The sequence below is a fragment of the Aethalodelphis obliquidens genome, unplaced genomic scaffold (assembly GCF_003676395.1).
Source record: "Aethalodelphis obliquidens isolate GAN/ISIS:26980383/991018 unplaced genomic scaffold, ASM367639v1 scaffold37, whole genome shotgun sequence".
In the NCBI taxonomy this organism is placed as follows: Eukaryota; Metazoa; Chordata; class Mammalia; order Artiodactyla; family Delphinidae; genus Aethalodelphis; species Aethalodelphis obliquidens.
In genome coordinates, this window is record NW_020837981.1 from 14,589,033 (window position 1) to 14,612,633 (window position 23,601).

At 52.7% G+C, this 23,601-nt stretch overlaps 1 protein-coding gene across 11 annotated transcripts in view; it reads right to left on the reverse strand.

Moving 5' to 3' along the window:
• COL13A1 (collagen type XIII alpha 1 chain) overlaps positions 1-23,601 on the reverse strand; it is a 144,225-nt gene that overhangs the window by 79,980 nt on the left and 40,644 nt on the right. For all 11 annotated transcript variants that reach the window (XR_003437902.1, XR_003437900.1, XR_003437901.1 and 8 more), the window contains exon 3: positions 4,115-4,122. Coding sequence is in view for 5 of the 11 variants with exons in the window: in XM_027130036.1 (XP_026985837.1) it covers positions 4,115-4,122 (8 nt within the window). In the remaining 6 variants the exon portion in view is untranslated. The remainder of the gene's footprint in view (positions 1-4,114; positions 4,123-23,601) is intronic.

A 23,601-nucleotide genomic window follows, 5' to 3' on the forward strand; every position in this document is an offset into this window, starting at 1 on the left:
GTCATGTGTTTTTCACTCTGGCCCCCAACTTCCAGATGGATCTGATACAAGGGGGCGGCGGAGAAACTGCTCTAGGAGCTGCCTGGTGAGGTGTCATGGGGCGCCGTGCGGAGCGGGAGGACCCCCTGCGGAGAGCTTCTGGAGCTGAGCCCCAGCCTGGCACGGCCGGGGCCTGGGGTCAGGAGAGATGCAGTCTTGGTGTGGGAGAAAGCAGCAGGCTTTAGGTAAGTGCAGTGCTCTGCAGTCAGCCTGCCTGGCCGTCACTGACTAGTCGGTGACTTGGGGCAAGTCGCTTGGGCTCCCTGTATCTCAGTTTCCTCATCTTGTAAATGGGAGAACAATCATATCTACCTCTCGGGACTGAATGAGATAATTTGTGTAGAGCACTCAGCACACGGGCCGGGGCCGGCATGGAGCGAGCGCTGAATGCTGCGATCATTAGGAAAGAAGAGGACTGGCCGGGAGGTGCGTGGAGCTGGCCCCTGGTCTCGCCCTCCAGAGGCTCTGCCATCAGGTGAGTTTCTCTCCTTCCAGATGTCCTGCTCTTCCCATAGACCCACAGCGGTGCCAGGAGGGGGTCTCAGGGTGCCCACCTGGAGACAAGTCCATCTGCCTCAGGGCTGCTGAGGCAACGCAGGCAGCACCAGGAGTAATGCCCCTGGCACCACCCCACCCGCCGGGTCCCTTGCTCCTGAGGACATCCCAGAGGTGGGGGCGGGGGTGGGTGATGCCCCCCAGAGGACCAAGCTCGGGGGATGCTGGTTAGCGGCCCCGTGGGCATGCAGCCCGTGCCCACCCTTTCACTCTGCTTTGCCCCCAGGCACTAAAACGCAAGCTCCCAAGGCAGGCAGGGCACTTTCTGTTTTGTTCACGGATGTGTCCCCAGTGCCTTAAGGAGCGCTGAGCTCTTAGTAGCTCCTTAATTCATGTTTGTGAGCGAATGAACCTGAGGGCGGCTACCACAAACCTGGGGACTCAGCCCCTTCTTTCCCAGCTCTGCAAAGACAGCTCGGGCACCCAATGTTCTCAAACCAGAGCTGTAGCACTGAGCCAGTCCCCCTTCCTGTCATTTCTAAATGCTATCAGGGAGTGGGCCAACAAGGGGCCACCACCTCCCTCCCGTCCCAGGAGGCAGACGGGCCTGTGGGGAGTTCCCAACCTCACACAGGGGGTCTAACCCCGATAGGGACAGAAGGGCAGTCTACCCACTGCTCCTGTGTACTGAACAACAACATCACCTGTACGCGGGAGGAACTTCTCTAGGGTCTCAGCACCAGGGAAAGCTATGCTTCACCCAACAGCCAGGGGTGCTCCCACCTTCCTGCCCCCTGGCTCTTGTAACAGCTCTGCTTCCCTCTTTGCTCTGACCACCAAGAAGCTCAAAGCTGCGTCTGTGGCTCATCTGCGCAGGATGTTGTGGTGTCATCAGCTCTGGATTCTCCTTGTTTTCTTGCCTCTGCTCTCCACACTCCCCTCCACTGTTTCCTTATCTAGTTTGTAAATAACCCCGAAATGTTTCTTGGAATAAGGTGGGGTAGAAATAAAATGAAATCGTAAATTAATTTATAAAAATACAAAGAATAATAATTTCTTCCTGAAAATTAAAGACTTGTCAGAATCTTTGGGGATCATCTAGGGAAGTCTTCTGTTTTTAGAATTTAAATGAGTTAATGCATTCTAAATGGAAAAAATATATACGTACATACACACATATATGTGTATGCATAATATATATACATATACACATATATACATATACATACATATAATTATATATATTCCTTACAACACCTGGATGAGTCAAGTACTATTACTACTCCCATTTTATAGATGAGGAAACTGAGGCACGGAGAGGTAAAGTAATTTGTCCAAGGTCACACAGCTAGAAGTGGCAGAGCCAGGATTCGGACCCAGGTGGCTTCCCTCCAGAGTCCATGCTTGAAATCACTCAATTACACTGCTTCCATAAAAGCACATGAGCTCCTAAGACATAGTAAGTGTTAGCTAGTATTTCAGCAAGGATCATTTTCAACCAGGGCTGGCAGCTGGACATCAAACATTTCCTTATATTCCTTCGGAGAAAGAGACATGCATACTTCCCTTGGTCATCTTCTTCAGTCTCACAATTCCTGTAATTAAGAAATTCTCTTAAATCTAGTGCAGGGATGGCCAGCAACTGTCAGCTTGAGTGCAGACTCCAGTGGATTGGTAGTGACTGAGTAAAGCATTCTGTTAAGAAGCCTCTTAATTGATTAGCGATGTCTGCCATGGACAGGAGTGGTGGGGTAGTGGTGGGCCCCACCACTCAGATGATTCCTGCTGCTGCTTAAATCTATCCTCCATGGTTGTGTTATCTAGGCACTGACCACAGTAACCAGTGTCACCCCAGAGGTGCCCCTGAAAAACACTCAGAGGGTGGCAGACAGGCATTGTGACCAGCTGCCATCTCCCTCTCCCTGCCTCTGGCTGGCGGCATTCTTCCTTTGCGGGAAGCAGAGAGAACGGGCTAGGGGGTGATTTCCACCCCGGCCAGCTTCCCATTTCCTCCTCATCCTGCCTTGTGGTTTCAGCCAGAGTTGGGTGAAGACTCAGGCCTCTTCTGCGTCAGGCTGAGAATCCAGGGAAGCTACCTGGGCTCCTCTCCCTCAGTCCATGGGAGTGGTGGCTGGGCCGGCAGGGATTGTGAGGAGAGGCTCACATCCCGCCCCCGCCCCGTCCCCGATCTGCTCTGCACTGCAGAGCCCCCAGCAGTGACAGCACCCTCCCTGGCTGGGGAAAGTTGTGGGGTGAGGCCAGCAGAAGCTCTCAGGATGCTGCATTCCTGGTGAGGGCAGCCCTCAAGTCAGGCAGGGACCCAGAGCTGACTTGGGTTAGCCCCGCAGCCTGGCTGTGGGAAGGAGGTATATGTGGAAGGTCCCTGGAATCGGGGGGAGGTGAGGACCCTTTTTGGCTCTGTCACAAAGAAGGGGAAAAGCAGCCCATTTCCAGCAGGTGGTCTGTCGAAGTTTCCTATGGCAGAGTTTATTTTGGAAGATTGATGACAGGAATTGAGATCTGACGTCCAAAGCATGGATGATAAATCATCCCTCCTCTTTTCAGGGAACGACAGGATTTTCCTCTCTCTCTGTAACTGAGCAGTGAGCGAGCTGGGCGGGATCGTCAGCCCAGGTTCAATGTGCCTTTCAGGACACAGATGGAATGGAACATCATGGTCTTGTTACAGCTTAGGCGGCTGTTCTTGTTGGTTCAGATCGAGAGAACAGCTATGGAAATGACTTCTCCGAGGAAGGGACGATGATAGGGCTGCTTTCATTATCCTTGAGAAAGATCTGATGTGGAGGGCTCGGCCCTTTCAACTCCGATACCCAGCTCCCCCGGCGACCTCTGGGCCTTTTGTTGGGATATCAAATGCTGTCCTCAGAAGACATGCCCCTGTTCTCTGGATCCATTACTTCGAGGAGACGGTCTCCTCGGGCTCTTCTCAGGTTCTCTGGAAATGGCTCAGCTCCCCCGCCCTGCCTCTGGCTTTAGGGTGATGCCAGGGGAAGGAGCCCGACAGGCTGCCTCTAGTTTGTGTTGTTTCCCAATCTAACCTGCTGACATCATTCTCTTACATAAAACCCCTGCCACTACCACCAACCACCACCTGCCTGAAGTGATCTGGCAAGATGGAGATGCCCACTCGGCGGTGCGGACACCGCATCCTCAGAAGCCGTCCTCGCTTAGAGCCGCTCACCAACCTGTTTACTGAAAGGGCAGGGGACTTTCAAGGACCAAACCCGACCAGAGATGATCCCTTTCTTCTTTCTAATACCAGGTGCTTCTATGACTCCACTTGCCTCTTTGGGGGACAAAGGAGCAGGCTAACAATGGGGCAAACCAGCCTTTCAGATTGCAACTGGGACGTGTTCTGCCCGGGGCACAACTATGGTCTGGCCCTGGAGGCTGCAGAGGTGGGTGGAAAGCAAAATGACTGCCGTGTCAACCTTCTGGAGGGACCCTGCAGACTTCAGTGGAGGGTACAGGGGCCTCAATCCCCCCACCCAGGGCCCGGTTACCAGCAGGGAGCAAGGTCTTTCAGATGCGTGAGACCAGGCTTCAAGGGAGTACTTACAGGAGGTCCTGAAAGAGAGAGAGAAAATGCCGGGGTCAGTGTCAGTGCCATAAGGGCTGCTTAGAAGCAGCGTCCAAGAATTCTTCAGCTGAGGGGTTTCCATCTGGTCTTCGAAGTTTGTATTTTCCTGGCCCACTGTCACCAATATAATCTCTTCCCCCTTTATTTCATCTCTGTAGTTTTATCACTGGATGAGAAATCCAGAGGTCTGGGCCCCAGGTGCAGCCAGGCCGGGGCCCTAACTTCCTGAACTGTCCTTTCCACACCTCAGCTTCCGACCCCACAAAACGCGCTCCCTGGGACCCGTCCCAGGTTGGGCACACAGTGGCTTTGCCGAACACAGGGCACTGGGCACCAAGGCTTTTTGCCAAGGGTCAGAGTGTTACAGAACCTGGAAGCTGTGATTATCAGCATGCCCGTTGTCTCTCCACGCTCACACGAAATGCAACAGAAAACAGGCAGGAACAGAAGGGGCCAAAGGAGGTTTCTCACGGGGTTCCCCGCCTGATGTTTATCAGGCCTGTCCTGGTTTCTGTTAAGCTCTGAGTCAGGCTTTCTGCCCTCCTGGGTCCGCTGCCCACTCCCTCTTTCTCACCGCCCGCCTCTGTGCCCTGGCCCTACCCTCCCTCCAAGCTCTCTCCTTTCTTTCCTCCTCCTTGTGGCCACTCTCCCTCCTCCCTCCCACAGGCCTCAGCATGAGCCCTATCTCATTAGGACAACAGCGGCAGCGGCGGAGAATTACAAATTCAAATGGTCAGTAAAAGGGGCAGGAGGACAGGTGGGGAGGTAAGGGAGAGAAAAAGCGGCGGCTGAAAGATAGCAAACGGAAAGGCATTTCTGCAAACGTGAGTCACCAAAGCCCCAGGGCCCGTGGGATTCCCAGCTGGGCCCGGTGTGTCTGCCCAGCCCCTGGTGACCTGGCCACGTTAAGACAGCTGCTACTCCCGTCGCTTCTTTTATGCTCAGCCAATAAAGACTGCTTATGTTTCCCCTTGCTCTTCACATTCCCAAAGCCAGCTTCCTTCTCCGCCTTCATCTGCCTGTTTCTCCATCCTGGTCCCCTTCCAGCAGGAAACAGCCTCTTTCATGCTGGCCTCTGTCAAGCCGTCACATAAGGGGGAACAAAATGTTTTAAATTAAAAAAAAAAAAAAAAAGAGTCAAGGGGTGTAATGCCTGGGTGAGGAGGCCCCAGGCGGGCCGGCAGTGAGGTTTCAGAACAGCGAGAGGGAGGGAGGTCAAGGGAGGAGGGGACATCTGGGACCTATTAGGCTGAGGGGCAGGGGAATGTCACCCAGAACCTGAAAATATCCCCCAAGTGCACTTGCCAGGGGGGCCAGCCCAGCTGGAAGGTCCGTGCCTCTTGGTGGGGGGAAGTGTCCTCGTGAGAAACATGCTGGTGACAAAGTTCAGCCCACGGCAATTTGGGGACGGTTTAGCCACATGGAGAGCAGATGTCCTGACCCGCCTGGGCTCCCAGAGCGTACAGTCTTGGTGGTGGTGGAGGTGGGGTGTCCCTGGTGACACAGCAGAGCCCTGGTGATGGCCCGGCCCGCTGTTAGCAGCCTCGGCCGCACAGGTATCACCAGGTGTTGCCGGGCAGCTAACGTGAGACTTGCCACTCAGCCTAGTCCCTGAAGGGCAGTTTGCTGGGTCCTCCCAAGGGATGTAAATTCTACTGGCGATTTCAAGGTTTTTTTTTTTTTTATAGCCCCATCACCACCGCTGCACACACTTCCGTGGTCCTTTACTACATGCCGGGCACAATTCTAAGTGTTTTCCACTCCAGAGAAGATTCTGTCATGCCTACCTTGTAGATGAGGAAACTGAGGCACAGACAGGCTAAGCTTCTCCCCCAGGGACAAGCCGCTAGTAACCCGCAGAGCTCCTGACTCCTCATCCCACTGCCTCTCTCCATGCCTCTCACTCAGAAAGCAACTCACTTCACCCCCAAATCGCCCACAGACCTGTTCCCTCTCCAATCCTCTCCCCTGGATGCCTGCTGTGTTCAGCCTCTGGCTCCTCTCTCTGGACCCAACCCTCTCACCTCTCTTTTACGGGCCCCTTTTTCCGATGCAAAGGCATTTGACTCTGTCAAGCTCTTGCAGGCTAGTGTTCCCCTACCTGTCACTTACACAGACTTCAGGATGGGAAAAGCCCCTGTTTGTTAGTTGATTCTGTACCTTAGGAAGGGGGAGAGGGATAGAGGAATTATCAAAGAAGACTTTTTCTATCACTAACATTTTTTTCCCCTGTTAATGCTAATCCTCAAGGGTCCCCCTGGAAAATCTTTAGGCCCCTTGGAAAATCTAACTACTGCCCTACCCCCGGCAGCTTTCATCAGGCCTCTGGATTTCAGAGTGGATGCTTCACCTAGTGCTGTGTTCAAAGCCCAGCAGCTCTAAGGTGGCTGGGGAGCTGATTGTGAAATCAGTAGTGCTTTGATGTCACTGGTTGGTCTCCAATGTGGGTCACTTGGCCACGCTCAGTAACATGGCTATTAACTGACTGGTCACCCTGGCCAAGCACCAAAAGATAGAATCACACCAAGGCATGACCAAGCACCCATTGAATGGATGGGGAAACAGAAGCCCAAGGAGGGTAGTGACCATGCAGTGTCACTGCATAGATGGGTGGCAGGGATGGGACCAGAGCCCAGGTCTCCTGACTCCCCATCCAGGGGTCTTCCTAACAAACTTCACTGTCTCTCATAGCTGTGCAGTTGATCCTGTCACCTACCACCTCAGTGAGGCCACTGCTGCCCTTCCCAGGGATTGGCTGACCTCCTCCAAGTAAGACAGTCGTGTTCCTCCTAAAGGGACATGTTAGGCATGGACTCCAATAAAGAATCCCAGGTAGTGTTCTATGTCACACCTTTCACTGAACCATTTTTAGTATGTTCATTTATTCATTCAGCAAACATTTAATGAATGCCTGCTGTGTGCCAGTCGCTGTGCTGTTCTATGGCTCTATAAAGATGAATAAGGCACAGTCATTGCCCTCTGAGGAAGGAAAACTTCATTTTTTAAGCACCTAATATCTACCAGGCCTGATGCTCTAGTGATACAGAGGTGAGTAACTCATTTCCTCCCGTTGAGAAATCAACAGTTTCCTATGTCAGAGAACTGGAGAAATTCCAGAGAAGAGAACTAAAACGAACAAAAGGATTTAAGGGAGAAAGGTTTGCTGTGTGAGGATTCACCCATTCACTCAATCAACAACATTTACTGAGTGCCTATGACGTGCCAGACATAATGTTAAATATAGTCATTATAACAGCACATTCAATTCTTATAACAACCACACGAGGTTGGCATTATCCTCACTTCACAAATGAAGAACGTGAGGCTCAGAGGTTAAGCAACCTGCCTAAGGTGGTCTCCCTGTCTTAAATGGCAGCATCTGTTACTTTTTGTAGGTTTAATTTCCATGCAGCAGAGCACGGGTTTGAACCTGGTCTCTCTCAGCCGGAAGCCCGTGCTCTCCAGACTGGAGGTCATCAAGGTCATCAGGCTGGGTGGGGCCCCTCCTGTCTCTTCCCCTCTTACCACCCTCCCCAACCCCTGTACAGAAGGCTCTGCCCCGTCCAGACCTTGGATCCAGTCCTGGTCCTGGACAGAGAAGCAGAGAACCACAGAGTGTGCCCAGGTTCTACGTCATATGAGGCGTGAACTGCCCCTGTTTGGCTGCTGGGCTCCCAGCAGCTGGGGTCTTAGCCCCAACCTATGCCGCCTGGTGCCTGCTGCCAGGCTGCCTGCAGCTGACCACCTGCCACTTGGCTCTGCCACATGCCGACCCGCCCATCCTGCCAGGACAGATGCTCTGTAACCCTGGCTCTCCTAGGACCTGGGTGGCTAACAACAGTGCCTGTCACGCTCTGTCTGGGGGAACACGGGTTCTCAACCAGGGTCGATTTTGCCCCTCGGGGAACAGCTGGCAATATCTGGAGACATTTTTGATGGTTACAGCTGGGAGGCTGCTTGTGGTCTCTAGTGAGTAGAGGCCAGGGGTACTGCTAGACATCCTGCAGTGCACAGGCAGCTTCCTACAACAAAGCATTATCTGGCCCCAAATGTCAATAGTGCCAAGAGTGAGGAATCCTGCACTACCAGAAGCAGTCCTGTCTCTGGGCTCCCGCTGTGCCTGCAGTCCTGCCTGTACTCCTAGGATGAGGCCCTGGCCTCACTCCACCCAAGGTTTGCCAACTTTGGGGATCTTCTTCTATAGGTTGGCCTGTTCTGCCTCCACTCAAGACCTTGTTAGGACAAATAATAATTCATTTATTGAGCAATTATTCCGAGCCTGACACTATGCAAACAGCTTTATGTACCGCCCAACAAACCAGTGAAGTAGCGACTATTATTATTCTAGAGATGGAAAAGCCGACGCCCAGGGCATTTAAGTATGTGTTCGTGGTCATGGAGCTCACGTGTGCCTGAGCGGGTAGCTGAACCCAGCTGACCGTGGCGTCAAGCAGCCTGGCACAGCCTCCCAAGGCCATGGGGCCCCCGTGCTTGAAGGAGGCACACACGTAGGTGAAATAAGGGGGCAAACTCTGCCTCGAGGACTGGTGAAGAAGGGAAACGCGAGTAGCTCAAAAACCATCGAGAGAGTTTGTCAGGGACAAGCATGACGGCCTGTTAAGGGAATCTGAACAGGATCTGAGGCAGCCTCTGCCCTTTGAGGCACACATCAAAGAGAACAGGAAGTCCTTCTCCCGGGCAGTCCCGGGGCGGGGATACTGGCTTTACAGGGGGTCACGGCAGACCTCTGGGCAGAGCCTCTGGATTCGGTGCTGTGGGAGCATGTCTCACAGATCACGCTTTGTGACCAATGCTTCCCCGTATTGAGGTTCACCACAATCCAGCTCCCATTCTACAGAGGAGGAAACTGAGGCTCAGAAGGGATGTAACTCAACTATGGTTCACGGCTGGTAAGGGATCCTGAATTCTACTCCAGTGCCCTTCCTGGAACAGCCCACCACTGGCAGAGCTTTGAGGGGTGGCAGGCTTTATAGTTCTTAGAAAAAATATACAAGTACTCAAATGGTGTCTTGTGAGGGCCGATCGTGCTCTTCCAAACTCTGTGTTCACATTGGCAGCTAGAAATCAACCACGGTGGGAGTATTCACACCACAGAAATTGGCAAAAGCTACAAAGCAGCCTCACCCCGACCCCAAAAGCCAACTGTTAACCATTTTCCAGCACACTGAGACTCTGATCTGTCCCATGATGACATCAGCCACAAGACATCCCCAGACCTTTCCAGCTCAGGCTGATGGAGAATAACAGGTCCTGAGAGGAGTGGGCAGCAGCTAAAATCACACACACCACACTTTCTACTCTTGCACTCGTGGCAGACACGGCTAATCGATCACAGCTAGTCTTCCCACAATGCGCCTTGACAAGGCTTCACAATCGTTTCCAACATGGCCACTATCAATCAGCACAAGCTGGCACATGAGGTGAAATCTATTAGTCATCTTGGAACTAGAGCCGTCTGGCTGGTGAGACACAGGGAGACAGGTAGGCAAAGCACGAGGGTCATTTTCTGACTTATCAGGGAGGACTGGGTTAGGCCTGGGGGGCAACAGAGGTGGAGAGGCTGGCTATCCTGGACTCCGCAGCTGTACCTTATGCCAGGGGTAGGAACTAGCATTAATTGCAGCCCTCTCCCCCTGTCCCCAGACAGTTGTCAAGACTGGCAGAGAGACTGGGGAGGTGTGAGCACGAAAGGGACAGGAGCCAGCAAGACCCCCTCCAGTTTAGTTCATGTCCTGGCCCCAGGAGGTCCCCGATGACCTACTGCTGCCACACCTGGAGCCACCAGAGGGCAACTCGAATGGTCACCTTCCTGCAGACACCATGGAAGTTGCCTTCCCACCTGATGGGGTCTTGGGCCAGCTCCAGGTGCTCTCGGAGCCCTCTGCCCTTAGTGAACACCCCCTTCACCGTGCAGGCTGTCCCTCTTCGTGACCTTGCTCCCCATCTTACTTGGCGAGGGCCTGGGGACAGGCGGAGGCAGTGGGATGGGGGAGGCTCAGGTGCCCTGCCCTGCACTTCTGGATGTGGAGGGGGTGTCTGGGTAGCAAACTCTCTCGTCTCCCCAGCACCCACTCTCCCTTCCTCCTTCCTACAGAACCTCGATTCTATTCTCGTCTCCACCCACTCTTCACACAGCCCCATGTCTCTGGGGAAGCCAATCCCAGGCCTAGCTGGGAATGGGTGAGGGTAAGTGTCTGGGGCCAGGAACCCTCATGAAGATGGCTCTGGGGGGGGGGGGTCAGTCTGCGCAGGCAAAGAGGAAGGCCACAGCTGAGGACACTGAGAGGGGGGACATCCCAGTCCAACTACCGCAGTTCCCACCACCCCAGACTCCTGCGTGCCCTGTGACTGGGGAAGCAGCCCCAAGGCTCCAGGAAGTGGCCATGAGGGCTGCTGGCTGGCAGGAGGCCACAGCAGAGAGCAGCGCCAGGCCCCGCAGAATGGACAACGGCTCCGACCGAAGATGGCCACCGGCCACACCTGTGTCCCCTCCCCAGCACCACGGCAGCTGTAATCCTGGGAGGATGAGAGAGGAGGGGATGTTGTCCTGAACTGACTGAGTGGTGAGTCTGAAGGGCTGAGTATTAAACAGGAAGTGGCTGAGTTTCTCTAGGTTATTTCTCTCCCCCTCAGCAGAGGCAGGGGCTCGAGAGCAAAGCTGAACGCAGTATTGGGAGGGGGAAGACAACCGCATCTTTGCACACGTGAGCTGTGTCCCCTTCATGCTCGCTGCACGAGCATTTATTATCATAAACATCTGCTCAGCCCTGGCTGCATGGGGCTGCTGTGCTGGATGTTGTGAAAGTCAGGCACCGTCCCTGTTCCCAGGGGCTCCTCTAGCTCAGGAGATGCCTCCCCGCTCCAAGTGACACCCACATACCCTGTCCCTCAGCCTGAGCTTCTGGCCAGCTTTTTCCTCGAGACTGGGGCCAGGAACCCCCAGAGTCAGACTGCGGCTGTCCCTCTGGGTTCAGGGGCCGGACCCTGACTTCCGTCCAGATTAGAGCCGGCTTTGCTGTGGATCTTGGAGGGATGCTGTCCTCTCTCCCTCTTGGCTGCCACCCACCTGGCGAGCTCCTGCCTGGGGTGCCGTGTGCGTGGACTGGGCTGTCTCATTGACATTCAGCCCTCCGCCCCCTCAAGGATCTTGTTTTATCTTTACTCGTTTGATCCTCAAAACAACCCTGAAAGGTTGGAGCAGGTATCAGCAGCCCCATTTTATGGGCAGGGGACTGAGGTACAGGCAGGGGAAGTGCTACCCAGCAAACTCTGGTCTCTCCCTCTGGCTCCAGCCCCCGGGCAGCCCGCTCGCCTGCAAACTTGGGCCCAGCGACCACCGACTGCACTGGAAGCAGCAAGTGGTCTTAAGACACTGGACCGCCACCCTCCTCCCACCCCGCCCCCCTGCACTGGAGCCCTGAGCCGGGGCTTGCTTTCTCCCTTCGGTTGTCACATGGGTCCTGCAGGAGGACAAGCCTCCGAGGCCCCGCACCTCTGACCCCAGACCTTCTTCCTGACACCGGATCTGGCCACTGCATCCGAGTTCCTGTGGCAGGCCCTGCTCGGGGCAGCTCACACGTCACAGCTCTGCAGGCCGGGCCCCACCAGGCAACTGCTGGGGGGAGAGAGGGGAGGGGTTGGCCAGGGGTCGAGACCCTGGTCAGACCCACACGGGACGTTACGCCCCAGAGGCCTGGGAGAGGCCACAGGCTTCGTAGGTCTTGTCTTTACAACCAGGCCTGGACCTCCCAAGGATGAGCTTTTGTTTTTATATTAAAGTCACAGTTATTGACAACTCATTAAGAGGCTGGCGTCCTGAGTCTTTTGTCTCATCATTGTCATAAACGCTAACATTTATTAAGTACTCACCAACCTCCATCAAGAGCTAAGTCTGTTATACATCGTCTCACCTACTCTTCACAATAGCCCTGCAAGGTGACACTATTATTATCCACACCTAACAGATGAGGAAACTGAGGCAGGGAGGTCACATTAGCAGCCCATGGTCATACAGCCAGAGCCCAGGCATGTCCTTAGCTGCAAAGCTATGCATTACCTCACTGACCAGCCACCACAACCCAGGCAGGTTCAGTGCTATTACTGCTATTATTGCTCCACAGGGGGCTCCTGGGGCACAGAGAAGTGAAATAATTTGTCCAAAGTCAGACGGCTGGAAGAGGCAGAGCTGGCACTTGGAATCAGTTATACCCTAAAGCTTTCCTTTTTAACCCCTGCCTTTATTGCTTCTGTGAAAGCAAATAAGAGTCAGCACGACAGGTGGTAGGGCGAGAGGGCTAGACTGTTGAGCACGAAAATCTGCAGTAAGTCCTTTCTAGCCCCTTTGAGGACTGTGCATGGCCTCATCCATGGGCTAAGTTCAGACCACTCTCATCTCTCTTAAAGCTGGCTCCCCGAGTTCCCCCACTGAGGACTGATTGTAAACCCCACCGAGACACTGCCTGTCTGAGCAGGAACTACAGCCAGCCACACGCACACTCGGTCTCATGGCTTCGCTGTTCCTTTATTTAGACGTAGCAGGTTAAAAACTTGACAACTTGCATTCTTCACTTATCAAACTGCCCAGAATCATGGGAAGAGCATGAGTTTTGAAGCCAAACAGCCACAGGTTCAAATTCCAACTTTGCTACTTGCTAGCTGTGTGATCTTGGGCAAGTTGCTTAACTTCTCCGAGTTCCAGTGTCTTTTTCTGTAAAATGGGGGTAATGATAGTATCTACCTTGTTGGAATTCAAGGAGTAAATGAGAGAATACAGGTAAAAGGTTAAACACTGCTCCCGGCTTAGAGTAAGCATATAGTAAATAATAGCTATGGTAATTACTATGGTTATGAACTTGGAAAAAATGACATCCTATCCCAGAAGGCTATGATACCTTCCTCCGTTCTAAGCACAGGTACGGTTAACACAGAGAGCTCTTTCCATGTGCCAGGCACCATTCTTAGTGTTTTATGGACATGACCATATTCAGCCCGTACAAGCCTTATAAGATGAACATCTTTGTGACCCTCATTTTACAGATGAGAAAACTGAGGCACAGAGAGGTGGTGTCTCCGGCGTGGGGTCACAGCTGGCAGGGGCAGGCTGACTCCAGGGCCCAGGCCGTTAGCCTCTGTGCTGCACTGCCTCCCAGATGAGCCCCCAAAACACTGGAAACCACGAAGAACAAACAGGCAGGGGTCAGGGTAAGCTGAGATAAGCAGAGCAGGATGGATCGGGCTGGGCAAGCATCTGAATAAAACAGTACAAAGTCACCAGCTTTGAACCCGTGGGACAAATTACGTATTTTCTTGCTTCCCTGGGTCCTGACACTTCCAGGTTGGGGTCAGAATCACAAGTCCTGAGTGAGGAAATCTCAGGACAGTTCTCGCTGATGGAGAGTGCAGGCCCAACTCTGCAGACTGAGGCCAAGGGCAGGCATTGTTCTCTGGCCGCCAGTTTCCTGGAGTGGCCTCCGGCACAGGGCAGAGGGGCCGGGCTGCCCGAGCACAGATGGGGGCCCAGGGAATGGGGAGAGGTTTTCTATCAAGACACCCCCTGCGTTGTCAGGGTGGAAATCAGTCAGGGCTGGGGCATCCATCAGACTCTGCTGGCTCTGACCCTTGTTTCGATAAGGATCTGGGACCTCACTTGAACTTGTCATCCTTGACTGAATCTCCAGGAAGCCGCGAGATCCTCCCACAAGCTCTGGAGGTACCTCCCAAGAGGAGTTACCTCCTGCCCCACCCCCACTGCTCACCTTGGGTCGTCCCCAAGAAGTCAGCAGTGTGCAAGCGATGCTCCCTTGCCACATCCAAGAGGCACACAGAGCTCTCCAGCAAAGGTCACCACATGTACACCGCGGCTCCACACCATCTCCTTTAGGTAGCTGGCTTTGAGTTACCATGACCCCAGAGTCCTGTGCACGATTCTCTCCAAGCCCTCAAGACATTCAGTTAGTTATTGGTCTCATTTCTATGTGAGAAAGCCAATTCCATGTTTTTCTTCCTTGTCTTTTCTGTTAGACTGTAAGCTTTCTGATGGGTGCAATCATTTACTCTTTGGTCACTACTGTAAGAGAAGCTGAGGGAGATTAGATGCTGCCAACCCCAATACCTGTGTAATACACGCACTGGAGTTGTACTTGTCTGTACAGCCAGACAAGTAATAAGTGAATGAAGCAGGCCAGGTGTAGTGCAACAGGGAGTGGTAGAGGCTGTGGCAAAGCACTAAAGGCTTGCTTGGGTGCCTAAAACAGAGTTACCACCTATGAGTTCCAGCCAAGTACTGCCAGGTGGGGATGCAGACACAGTATTGTCAGATCTTGAAAATATTTAAGAAAAGCCAAAATTGGATATTTTATGCAAAATCTTCTGATTTCTAAACGTTGATACTAATTAAAAAATTTTTTTAAACTATTCAGCAAGCCAAACGAAGTTGCATTTGGTCCTTGAGCTGCTAATTCACCGTACATAATCTCTGGGGATCTTCCAGACCTGATGTGTTCCAGTTCCACAGCCAGAATACGTGCTCAGTAGATCCCTGCTGAGGACATGAATGGGTGGATGGCTGGATACACTGGTTATGACGGAGAAGTCTGTGAAGAAACAGTGTCCTAACAGTATTTGCAAACTGAATTTATGTTTGAGAGTTAGCTTTAACCAAGTGTGGAATTGCTTAGTTATGCCACCTTCAAGAGTGTTTACGTCCCTCCCCTCTTTGCCGTCCTCCTCCTGCTGGGCATGGAAGCCCAGAACTGACGACTAGCACTGAACAAGGCCCGAACCTTAGGGTGGCAGGTGAGTTAGAAAGTTGAGTTTTACTCAGGCTTGGAGGTAAAGCAGGGTTATGTTGAGCAGTGACTGAGATTAACAATTAATGAGGTGCTTAATTGCACCTATTTGTATCTATTTGTGTTGCACCTAAATTGTATCTATTTTTCTTAAATCTTACTTTAAAATGCACACAATTAAAAATATATACTGTGATGAATAATTAATAAATGTTAATGTCTGGTCATAATACAGAGTGTTTTAACGCAGGGGTCACCAACCCCCATCGCTTGCATTACCAGCCTGAACCATCCCCCAACTCCAGCCCCGTTCCGTGGAAAAACTGTCTTCCACGAAACCGGTCCCTGGTGCCAAAAAGGTTGGGGACTGCTGTTTTAACTTAGAATAGCATAATCAAGTGAAAAATTTGCTTGTCTCTGTCTCTCAATTATGTCTCAAGCAGCTGTGCTATCTGCCCACAAGGTCATGGTTAAGGTGTGCATATGTAATTGTGGGCCATTTAGCCCTAACGACATACATAGCCTCAGGGGCAGCAGCCTGGCAACCCAGCATGGGTCTTCTTCCATGCCACTTCCCTGGATGGTACCACCAAACCCTCTGAACAGGATAACAGCTAGTGTGTGCCAGACAGTAGACTGGGCATTTCCTATTCACTATTTCTAATCCTAATAACACATCTTATCTGCATGTATTCTAATTTACAGATGAAAACACCAAGGCTCAGTAAGGTTAAATAGATTTTCCAAGGTCAAATAGCTAAAAACGATGGAGGTGGCATTCTCTCTTGGGTCCATCAGACTGAGAAGTCCATCCTCTTTCCACACAGCACACTGCCTAAATAAGGGCACATCCTCTCTTCCTTTTACAGGACAAAGTTGTTCAGTACCCAAGATTCTTCAGGGAAGCACTGGCAGGGTTGAGACGGAAGCCCAGGTGTCAGAGCCCTACTTGTAGTACCAGATTACTCTGGAATAGCAAATGCCTGGGATATGTACCACTCACTACTCATCTATCCAGGGCCCATGGCAGACATAAGCAATCTATTTCTATGCTGCTTCTCGTACTTGTGGCAGCCACAACCAATCAATCACAGCTGGCTCCCATGAGGAAACATATTTGCCATCCTTGGCTAGGCTCTTAGCACAACTGCCAGTCAAAGAACTTTCATAAACTGAAGATGTAGAAACGCTAACCGGAGTCTGGTGGCAAGCAGAGATAGACGGAAACCACTATCTTCTGAACTGAGAGGGCCTTAAACATGTGATAGGAGAAGAGGCAGAAGGAAAAAGAAAGGATGAAGTTGGGCTCTGTGGTCTTATATCCTAACCTAGACAGGCTGGGGGTCGGACCCGGTTTGCACTGCGAGTTGGGTGACCTCGTATGTCTGTGCTGAGGCTGTGGGGTACTGTGGTGAACAGGGGCCAAGGAACTGCATACGTCGGAGCTGAGAAGAGTGAAAACCCTTTGGATCTTGCATTAGGCTTTGCTTTCTAAAAAGAGTTTGGTTTGTTTTTCTGACATGTATTTATTGTTAAAACAGCTCTTTAGGAACATTAAAGGACATTTCGTGAAAGAAAAGCATCATCCCCCAGCCCCCTGCTCTCACACAACTGTCTCCGTTTTCCCTCCTCCCCTCTGATCCTCTTCCCCACGCACGGCTAGGCAGGGCTGAGCTTAGCGAGCACGCAATAGGGGAGGCCGCTTTCTTCACTTTCCATGACAGGGTAATCGCATTCCCACCCTTGTGCCGCCTTCCAAGTGACATTTTGTAAATGGCTGCACAGTATAGCATGATTGGCCTAGACTTGTTGGCCACTACATCTGGAAGTCTCTATGTTTTTTGTATTTTATGCTATGATGAATAACTTTGTGCATTTAACACCTCTCTTGTGATAAATTATTTTCTTAGGCTAAGGAAGTGAGACTACTGGGTCGACACGAAACCTTGTACGAGCATCGCTCTGACTTTTTGCCCTTGCTTTTGACCTCCCTTGAGAGTTCTGGAGCGCTGAACCCCAGCTGGGAGGTGAAGAAGGCTACTCCAGGCCGCCCAGCGGAAGAGAGGCCTCGATGGAACCGATGCTTGCCTCTCAGGCTCCTCGTCCAAAGCTCCTGCGTGCCCGTAAGCCCTCCCTGCAGGGGTCGGGGGCTGCACATGGACAGGGGGTGGGCTGCGGAGCCCACAGGAAATGCGGACACGGCATCAAGAGGAGGGTGAAGCCTCTCTGGTGGCCTCCAGTGTCCCCTCCTCATGGAAGGTCGCCTTCCGACAGGAGGCCCTGCCTGACTTTTCAATTAAGAGAAGATGCTGTTTAGAGGGGGCGGGGCACCCCGGGAGCCCAGGTTGTCTTAGGTGCTGACCCGCATGAAGGAGCTCACAGCGGAGAAGCCTCTACCCACTGCATTCAGCCCCTCCACCCTACCCCCTGCAGCTGGACAGCCTGAGGCCAGGGCTTCGGTGGGGAGGGCAAGCGGTGTGAGAGCTCTGTGCAGGGAAAGGCTGGGTGGTCTCCAAAGCTCTGGACCCTTTCCGCCCGAGGCACCAGGAAAGCACAATAAACACAGGCTGAGCAGCTTCAGCCCCAGCTCAGCCCCAGTCCCCGGCCCAGCCCCTGCCTCAGCTGCTACGAGTCCACCTTGGCTGGGAGTATCACTTCACTGCCCAGGAGGAACGTTTGTAAGTTGAGTCCAGCCGGTCCCCACTCCTCTCCCCACTCAGCCCCCTGGGGGCTCCCAGGACTGGGTGGGTATGACTGCAGGCCACACTCAGCACTACCCGGGACCTCACCTCCAGCCCACTGTTCCAGCCTGGGGTTCCACAGAACCGCAGGGCCGGTGCCCACACCCAGGGCTGGAGGCCAACCCTGAGCTCACACGAGCCCAGCCTCCCCACCCAGCAAAGTCCTAGCCAGCCCACAGTCAATGGTTGCTTATGGAGCTCTTGCTTTCTGTGTCTGGCACTGTGCTAACTTGGTGCTGGGGTTACAGAGGTGAAAAAGACAGAGTCCTGGCGTGTGACCTTGGGCAAGTCAACCTCTGAGCTTCAGTATCCTCATCTGTAAAATGGGGGTAAAGCAATACCTACCATGGGGGTGCTGTGGCAATTAAGTGAGGTCATATATGTGAGGCACTTAAACCAGTACCTAACATACAGTAAGAGGTATGCAAATATTAGATTTTACATTGTCCTTATTCTTTCTAGTTGCAAGCAATAGACAAAAAACAAACAAGCAAACAAACAGAAACAAAAAACAGAAATAAATGAGAAAAATCCAGGCATTGATAACTGCCCTGAAGTTAAAATATGGTAATGTACTGGAGAGAGGCTGGAATTAAATGAGAAAATGCTTTAGCTTAGATGGTGGAGGAAGGCCTTTCTGAGGAGGTGATACTAAGCTGGAACTTAAAAAACGAGAAGGAGCCAGTGTGAGAGGATCCAAGGGATGATTATTCCGTTCAAGCCACACAGCAAGTGCAAAGGCCCTGAGGTAGGAACAAGCTTGGGTGTCTGGGAAACAGAAAAAAGACCTTATAGCTGGAGCTGTGATATCTAATTCAGTGTCCATTAGCTACCTGGGGCCATTAAAATTAAAATTAAATAGAATTAAAATTAAATAAAATTAAAAATTCAGTTCCTCAGTCTCACTAACCACATTTCAAGTATTCAATAGCTACATATAGCTAATGGCTACTGTATTGGACAGCACAGGTATAAAATATTTTCATCACTGTAGGAAGTTCTATTAGCAGCTCTGCCCTAGAGCTTTGGGAGGAAAAAAAGAGATTGACATGAGATGAGGCAGGAAAGGCAGGTGGGGGCCAGAGCTCAAAGGATCTGGGAGGCCAGAGCAAGGAGCGTGGCATCTGTTCCAAGTGTACTGGGAAACCCTTGAGGTGTCCAGACTTTGGACTGGGCTCGGAAAGAGCTCCCTCTGATTCTCCCACTTTTCTGAGCCTGAGGAATCCTCCAAAGCCAGAGCTGAAGGGGAACAGACATATTCACTGAGTCTGACGAATCCACAAGTTCTGAAGCGTATACAGGAATGCCCCAGACACTCCCCGGGACCCGGCATCTCCCTGGGGGATGCGTGGCCCCCTTAGGGAAGGCAGAGGTGCTGCTGGCGCAAAGCCCTCACCGTCAGTGCTTTTCAAGGATTGCCTTGGCTGCAGAGAAGCCCTTTGTCCAAGGCCGCCACAGCAGGCCAGCCCCCGAGCCCAACCTGGGACGGCGCTGAAGGGCCATCCCGGCTTCAGAGCGCCCTGGGGTGGGCTGGGCCTTCCTTGAGACTACACCGCAGCTCAGCTTCTCCCTTTGCCCACTGCTGCATCCTTCCCTTCCCGTCACCCGTTTCAAAGCCAGCTTTCCAGGGCACCCAGTCTGCCTCGGCCCCTCTGCATCACAGGAGAGCAGCTGGTCCTTTTGCCTGCTGGTGGGAGACAGTGGAGGAGTCAGAGCATAACGTACTCCCCATGACGACAGCACTAAGTCAAGCACAGCGCTGACCGGAAGGCAGCCTCCTCTGAGCGAGGGTGGCCCCCGGAAGGTCCCCAAAGTGCCCTCACATTGGACATGCCCCAAGGGGTGAGAAATCATATTCACTGAGTGCCCTCCTGTGCCACGCAGTTTACACGTGTGGTCCCAGGGCCCCTCACCAGGCCTCTAGGAGCAGCATGGTAATCCTCATCCTTCTAGAAGCAAAGCCTGGGCTTTGAGAGACATCATAATGAGCCCAATTCCCACAGCTCCCAGATGCCAGAACTGGGATGCGAACCCGGATCTTGTTGATTCTAGAATCCACTCTTTTTGCCTGTACTGCCCTGTGCAGCCGAAACTCACCGAGTTCCGAACACAAGGATGTCACGCGTTGAAGCACAAGTTCATGCTAAGGAACATGGACATTTGGGTCTCCTCTCGCCTTTGCTGTAGTCAAGAACCAAAGTGACTCTCTTCTCTCAACCTCCACCTCACCTGGGGGGCAGGTTATGGTATAGCAACAGTTACCATCTGTCATAGTCACCACTTTTCCAGGCTGTACAAATACTGCTTTGATGTGCTAACAGCCCCTAATGGAGACAGTGGCTAATAAATCATTCACTGGAGCCCAGGATGGTCAATCCAAGCTACTCTACTGACCTCTGACCTCACTCGGGAGCTGGCTGTGGGACCACGGCACATCCCAGGCACTGAGGCAGGACAGCTCAGGGAAGCTGAAATCCCCCGAAGGCAGTGTACAGTGGGCAAGGCCTGGAAAGAGGCCAGGAACATTGCGACTTCAGCAGATGGGAAAAAACGCCCATAATAGAGTCACCTGGGGATGACAGTGGTGACCTGAGCTGGGGACAGGTTGAGGCAGCCTGGGAAGATGTCAGGAGACACCAGCCACGTCAGTAGCCCCTGAACATGACGCAAGACTACACAGTTGGCTTCTGAAGAAACAGGACCCCCGTGCTACTAGGGTCAGAAAGTCTGCAGAATAGGGGCTGGGGTTGGTGGCAGGGATGCTGGTAGGGCTGGGGCCAGGATCAAGAGGAGATGTGAAAAAAAAGAAACAACATCCTCTCCTCTTGTTAAAAAAGAACAAGAAAAGAAACCTACCATCGTGAGGCAATAATTCCACAACCCTTCCCAAAGACGGGGCAGAAGGGCTGCAGAGCCTGGTCCCTGCCCGTGGGCTCCGTGCTGGGGCGGAAGGAAACGGTGAGTTACTGTTGCTGCCCGAGTCCCCCTCGAGCACCTGGTCAGGTGACCAGGGCATCTGTGCCAGCCCCCAGCTGCCGTCCTGGAGGAAGCAGGAAAGGAATTCGAGGGGAGGGAAATCCCATCTTGTCTCTGGTGGGACAATGGGTCTGAGGCCTGCACGTGACTTTCTGCAGGTTTAGGGTCAGGAACCTGTTCCTTGTAGGCACTGTGGTTTAAGAACCTTTTAACACTCCAAGACGTTTGAAAAATGGTCTTAATATTTCTCTTTGTTTTTATGGGGGTTTTTTGGCTGCGTCGAGTGGCTTGCAGGATCTTAGTTCCCCAGCCAGGGACTGAACCGGGCCACGGCAGTGAGAGCATAGAGTCCTCACCCCTGGACTGCCAGGGAATTCCCTCACTTTGTTTTTGGTAAAATTGTTAAGGCAATTTCAGTCCATCTGAGCCGGAGGGGAATATGGAGATGAACTGCCTGTGTGACTCAGGCAGAGAAGTGGGGCACGGTACCCTGGGCAGCTGGGGACCATGGCAACAGCAGGATACCCCATGGGGATGGTGTTTCAGGGGCAAATGCCGGCTGGATGTGGCAGCCCTTAGCTGTGTGGATGTCCGCACTGCCCGTGATATGTAGGGATAAGGAGAGCTGTTGGATGGGGCATGTCGGGGGGGTGGTGGTGGTGTAGCCTTTCTTGCCCTTAAGCTCCCCACTAGTGCTGGTTGTTTCTTCTGTGGGGGATGCTTCATTTGGGTTTTATAAGAGGAGGGGGATCCCCTTCTTGTTCAATGAAACATCCTCGTCCATCTGTCCCCAGAAAGACACAACGGAAGTCTGGGGTGGGGAAGACAGGTGAATCAGATGCCAACCACGTGAGACAGAAAATCAGTCCATACCTGTCGGGCTCTTCCCTCTTTCACTGAGGGGGGTTGTTTACACTCTCAGCATTTCTTATAACACTGGGAGCCATGAGCTTTGGAGCCTTGGAGCCAAACAGACCTGGGTTCAAATCCCAGCGACTCTCAGTAGCTATGGAGCCCCCCACAAGTTTCTTTTAATTTTTTGGGGCCTCAGTCTCCTTATTTACAAATGGAACTAGTAGTAGCAGCGTGTAAGATTGTCATGAGGGCAGGACACTTGGATGCAAGGGTCTTGCACTGAATAAGCATTTGGTAAATGGCAGCTTTACTTCTTGTTACTCGGCTACCATATGGGTCAGGATGTTTGCTATGGGTTGATTTTAATTCAATTCAGGCCACAGTTCGCTCACACTTTGTCAACAACCTCAGCTGTACGGCTTTGGCTGTACAGCTGTGATACTCTTTGGCCATCTATCCACCTTCTTGGCAACCTATGCATTTGTCCTGCCCCCTCCCCCAGAGCCCCTGGTGTCAGCTGCTCCAAGGGGCTCCCTTACCTCCCGACTTAGAGAACCTGAGCAAATGATCCTAGAATCCATCAGGCCTAGACAACCCCACTCTTAGAACCCAGACAGGCTAGGAAGGGGAAGGTGGGTGGAGCCAGGGGGCAAGAAGGGCTGTGCTTCCTGCCTGAGTTCCAAGCACACTGGCTCTCAGAAGGTGCTCTCATGCCTGTGGGTCAGAATGTAGCCCTCTGCAGGCAGAGCGCCTCCTCCCCGGCCCCCTCCCCTTGGGCCAGTCCCACCCCACTGAGGACCTTGAGGGGAAGAACCTGTTGAACTTTCTTTAAGTTCTTGGCTGGTTTTGTGGGGCCTGCCTGGTTGCTTTTATGGGCCACAGATGGGGAGGGTAAAGGGAGAGTGATTCAGGGCCCCTCCCCCGCCTAGGCAGGAGCCCATGTCCCTCCCTCCCAGGGCTCCCAACCCCTGTAAACGCCTATCATCCTGAGCTGAGATGCTGCAGAGCCAGAGGCTTGTACACAGCCCCATTATTTATTGGGAGGCTTAGGGCCAGGATGAGGTCAGGGCCACATTCTCTTCTGTCCTGGCTCTTCTCACCTGGGTTGTAAGCAGGGAGAGAAGGAGAAAGGGGGGAGAGAGAGGTGCAGGGACAGGATGGAGGAAGGGGCACTCGCGTGTTGAGGACCTACTATGGCCTGGTCCTGTACGAGGTATTTACGGGGGCAACTTCACTGAACAGATCACAGTAGGTCACCTTTACCTGAGGCACGTGCACGTGTGAGCAGTGTGGATGTGTGTGTTTGGAGACAGGATGGTACAGTGGTCAACAGTACAGCTCTTGAGTCAGGCCTGGGTCCAATCTCCAGCCCTGACGCTTAAGGGATGACTTCATATACACACATTCCTTCACCTCTCTGAGCCTTAGTTTTCTAATCTGTAAAATGGGGTTAAGAATGTCTACTTCCTGGAGTTCTAGAGGAGCTGGAGCCAAGCCTCAAGCATGGGTCCTGGCACACTGTACAGCTGCAGTAGACAGATGGTGGCTGTCACGAGGAGGCGGAGGAAGGGGCTAGGAGAGAGGGGCGTGAGAGAAGAGGAGAAAATAGGAGAGAGGCAAGGAGGAGTGTCTGGGCAAGAGAAGTCACCCACTTGCCTGGGATTTGCCTGGACTCAGTTTTCCAGCAGCACCCTGTGGGTGAGCCCCTAAGGAGAACCGCAGCTCCCACTGGGAAGCCCCGGCTAAGAATGACGGAGGGGGAACCAGGGGGTCCCAAGCAGCAGAGCTGCAGCCACTGCCCCCACCCCAAATGCCTGCACACCAGGTTTCACCAGGAGCCATTGCACAGAGGAGGGACATCTCGGGGTGGGGGTGGGGGATTTGGTCCCTCCTGGGGCTCCCTGCTGAGATTCAAAAAAGCACCCTGCATCTTTAAGGAGGCACCTGTTGGGAGCGCAGGAGGGAGGAAGGTTAAGATGATTAGCTGGTGCTAACAAATTTAGGATGTGGAAGAAGTCTTTTCTTGGCTGTCCATCAAAGGGAGGATTGAATGTCCCTGAGGTTGGAGAGAGCAGAAGGAGGGAAG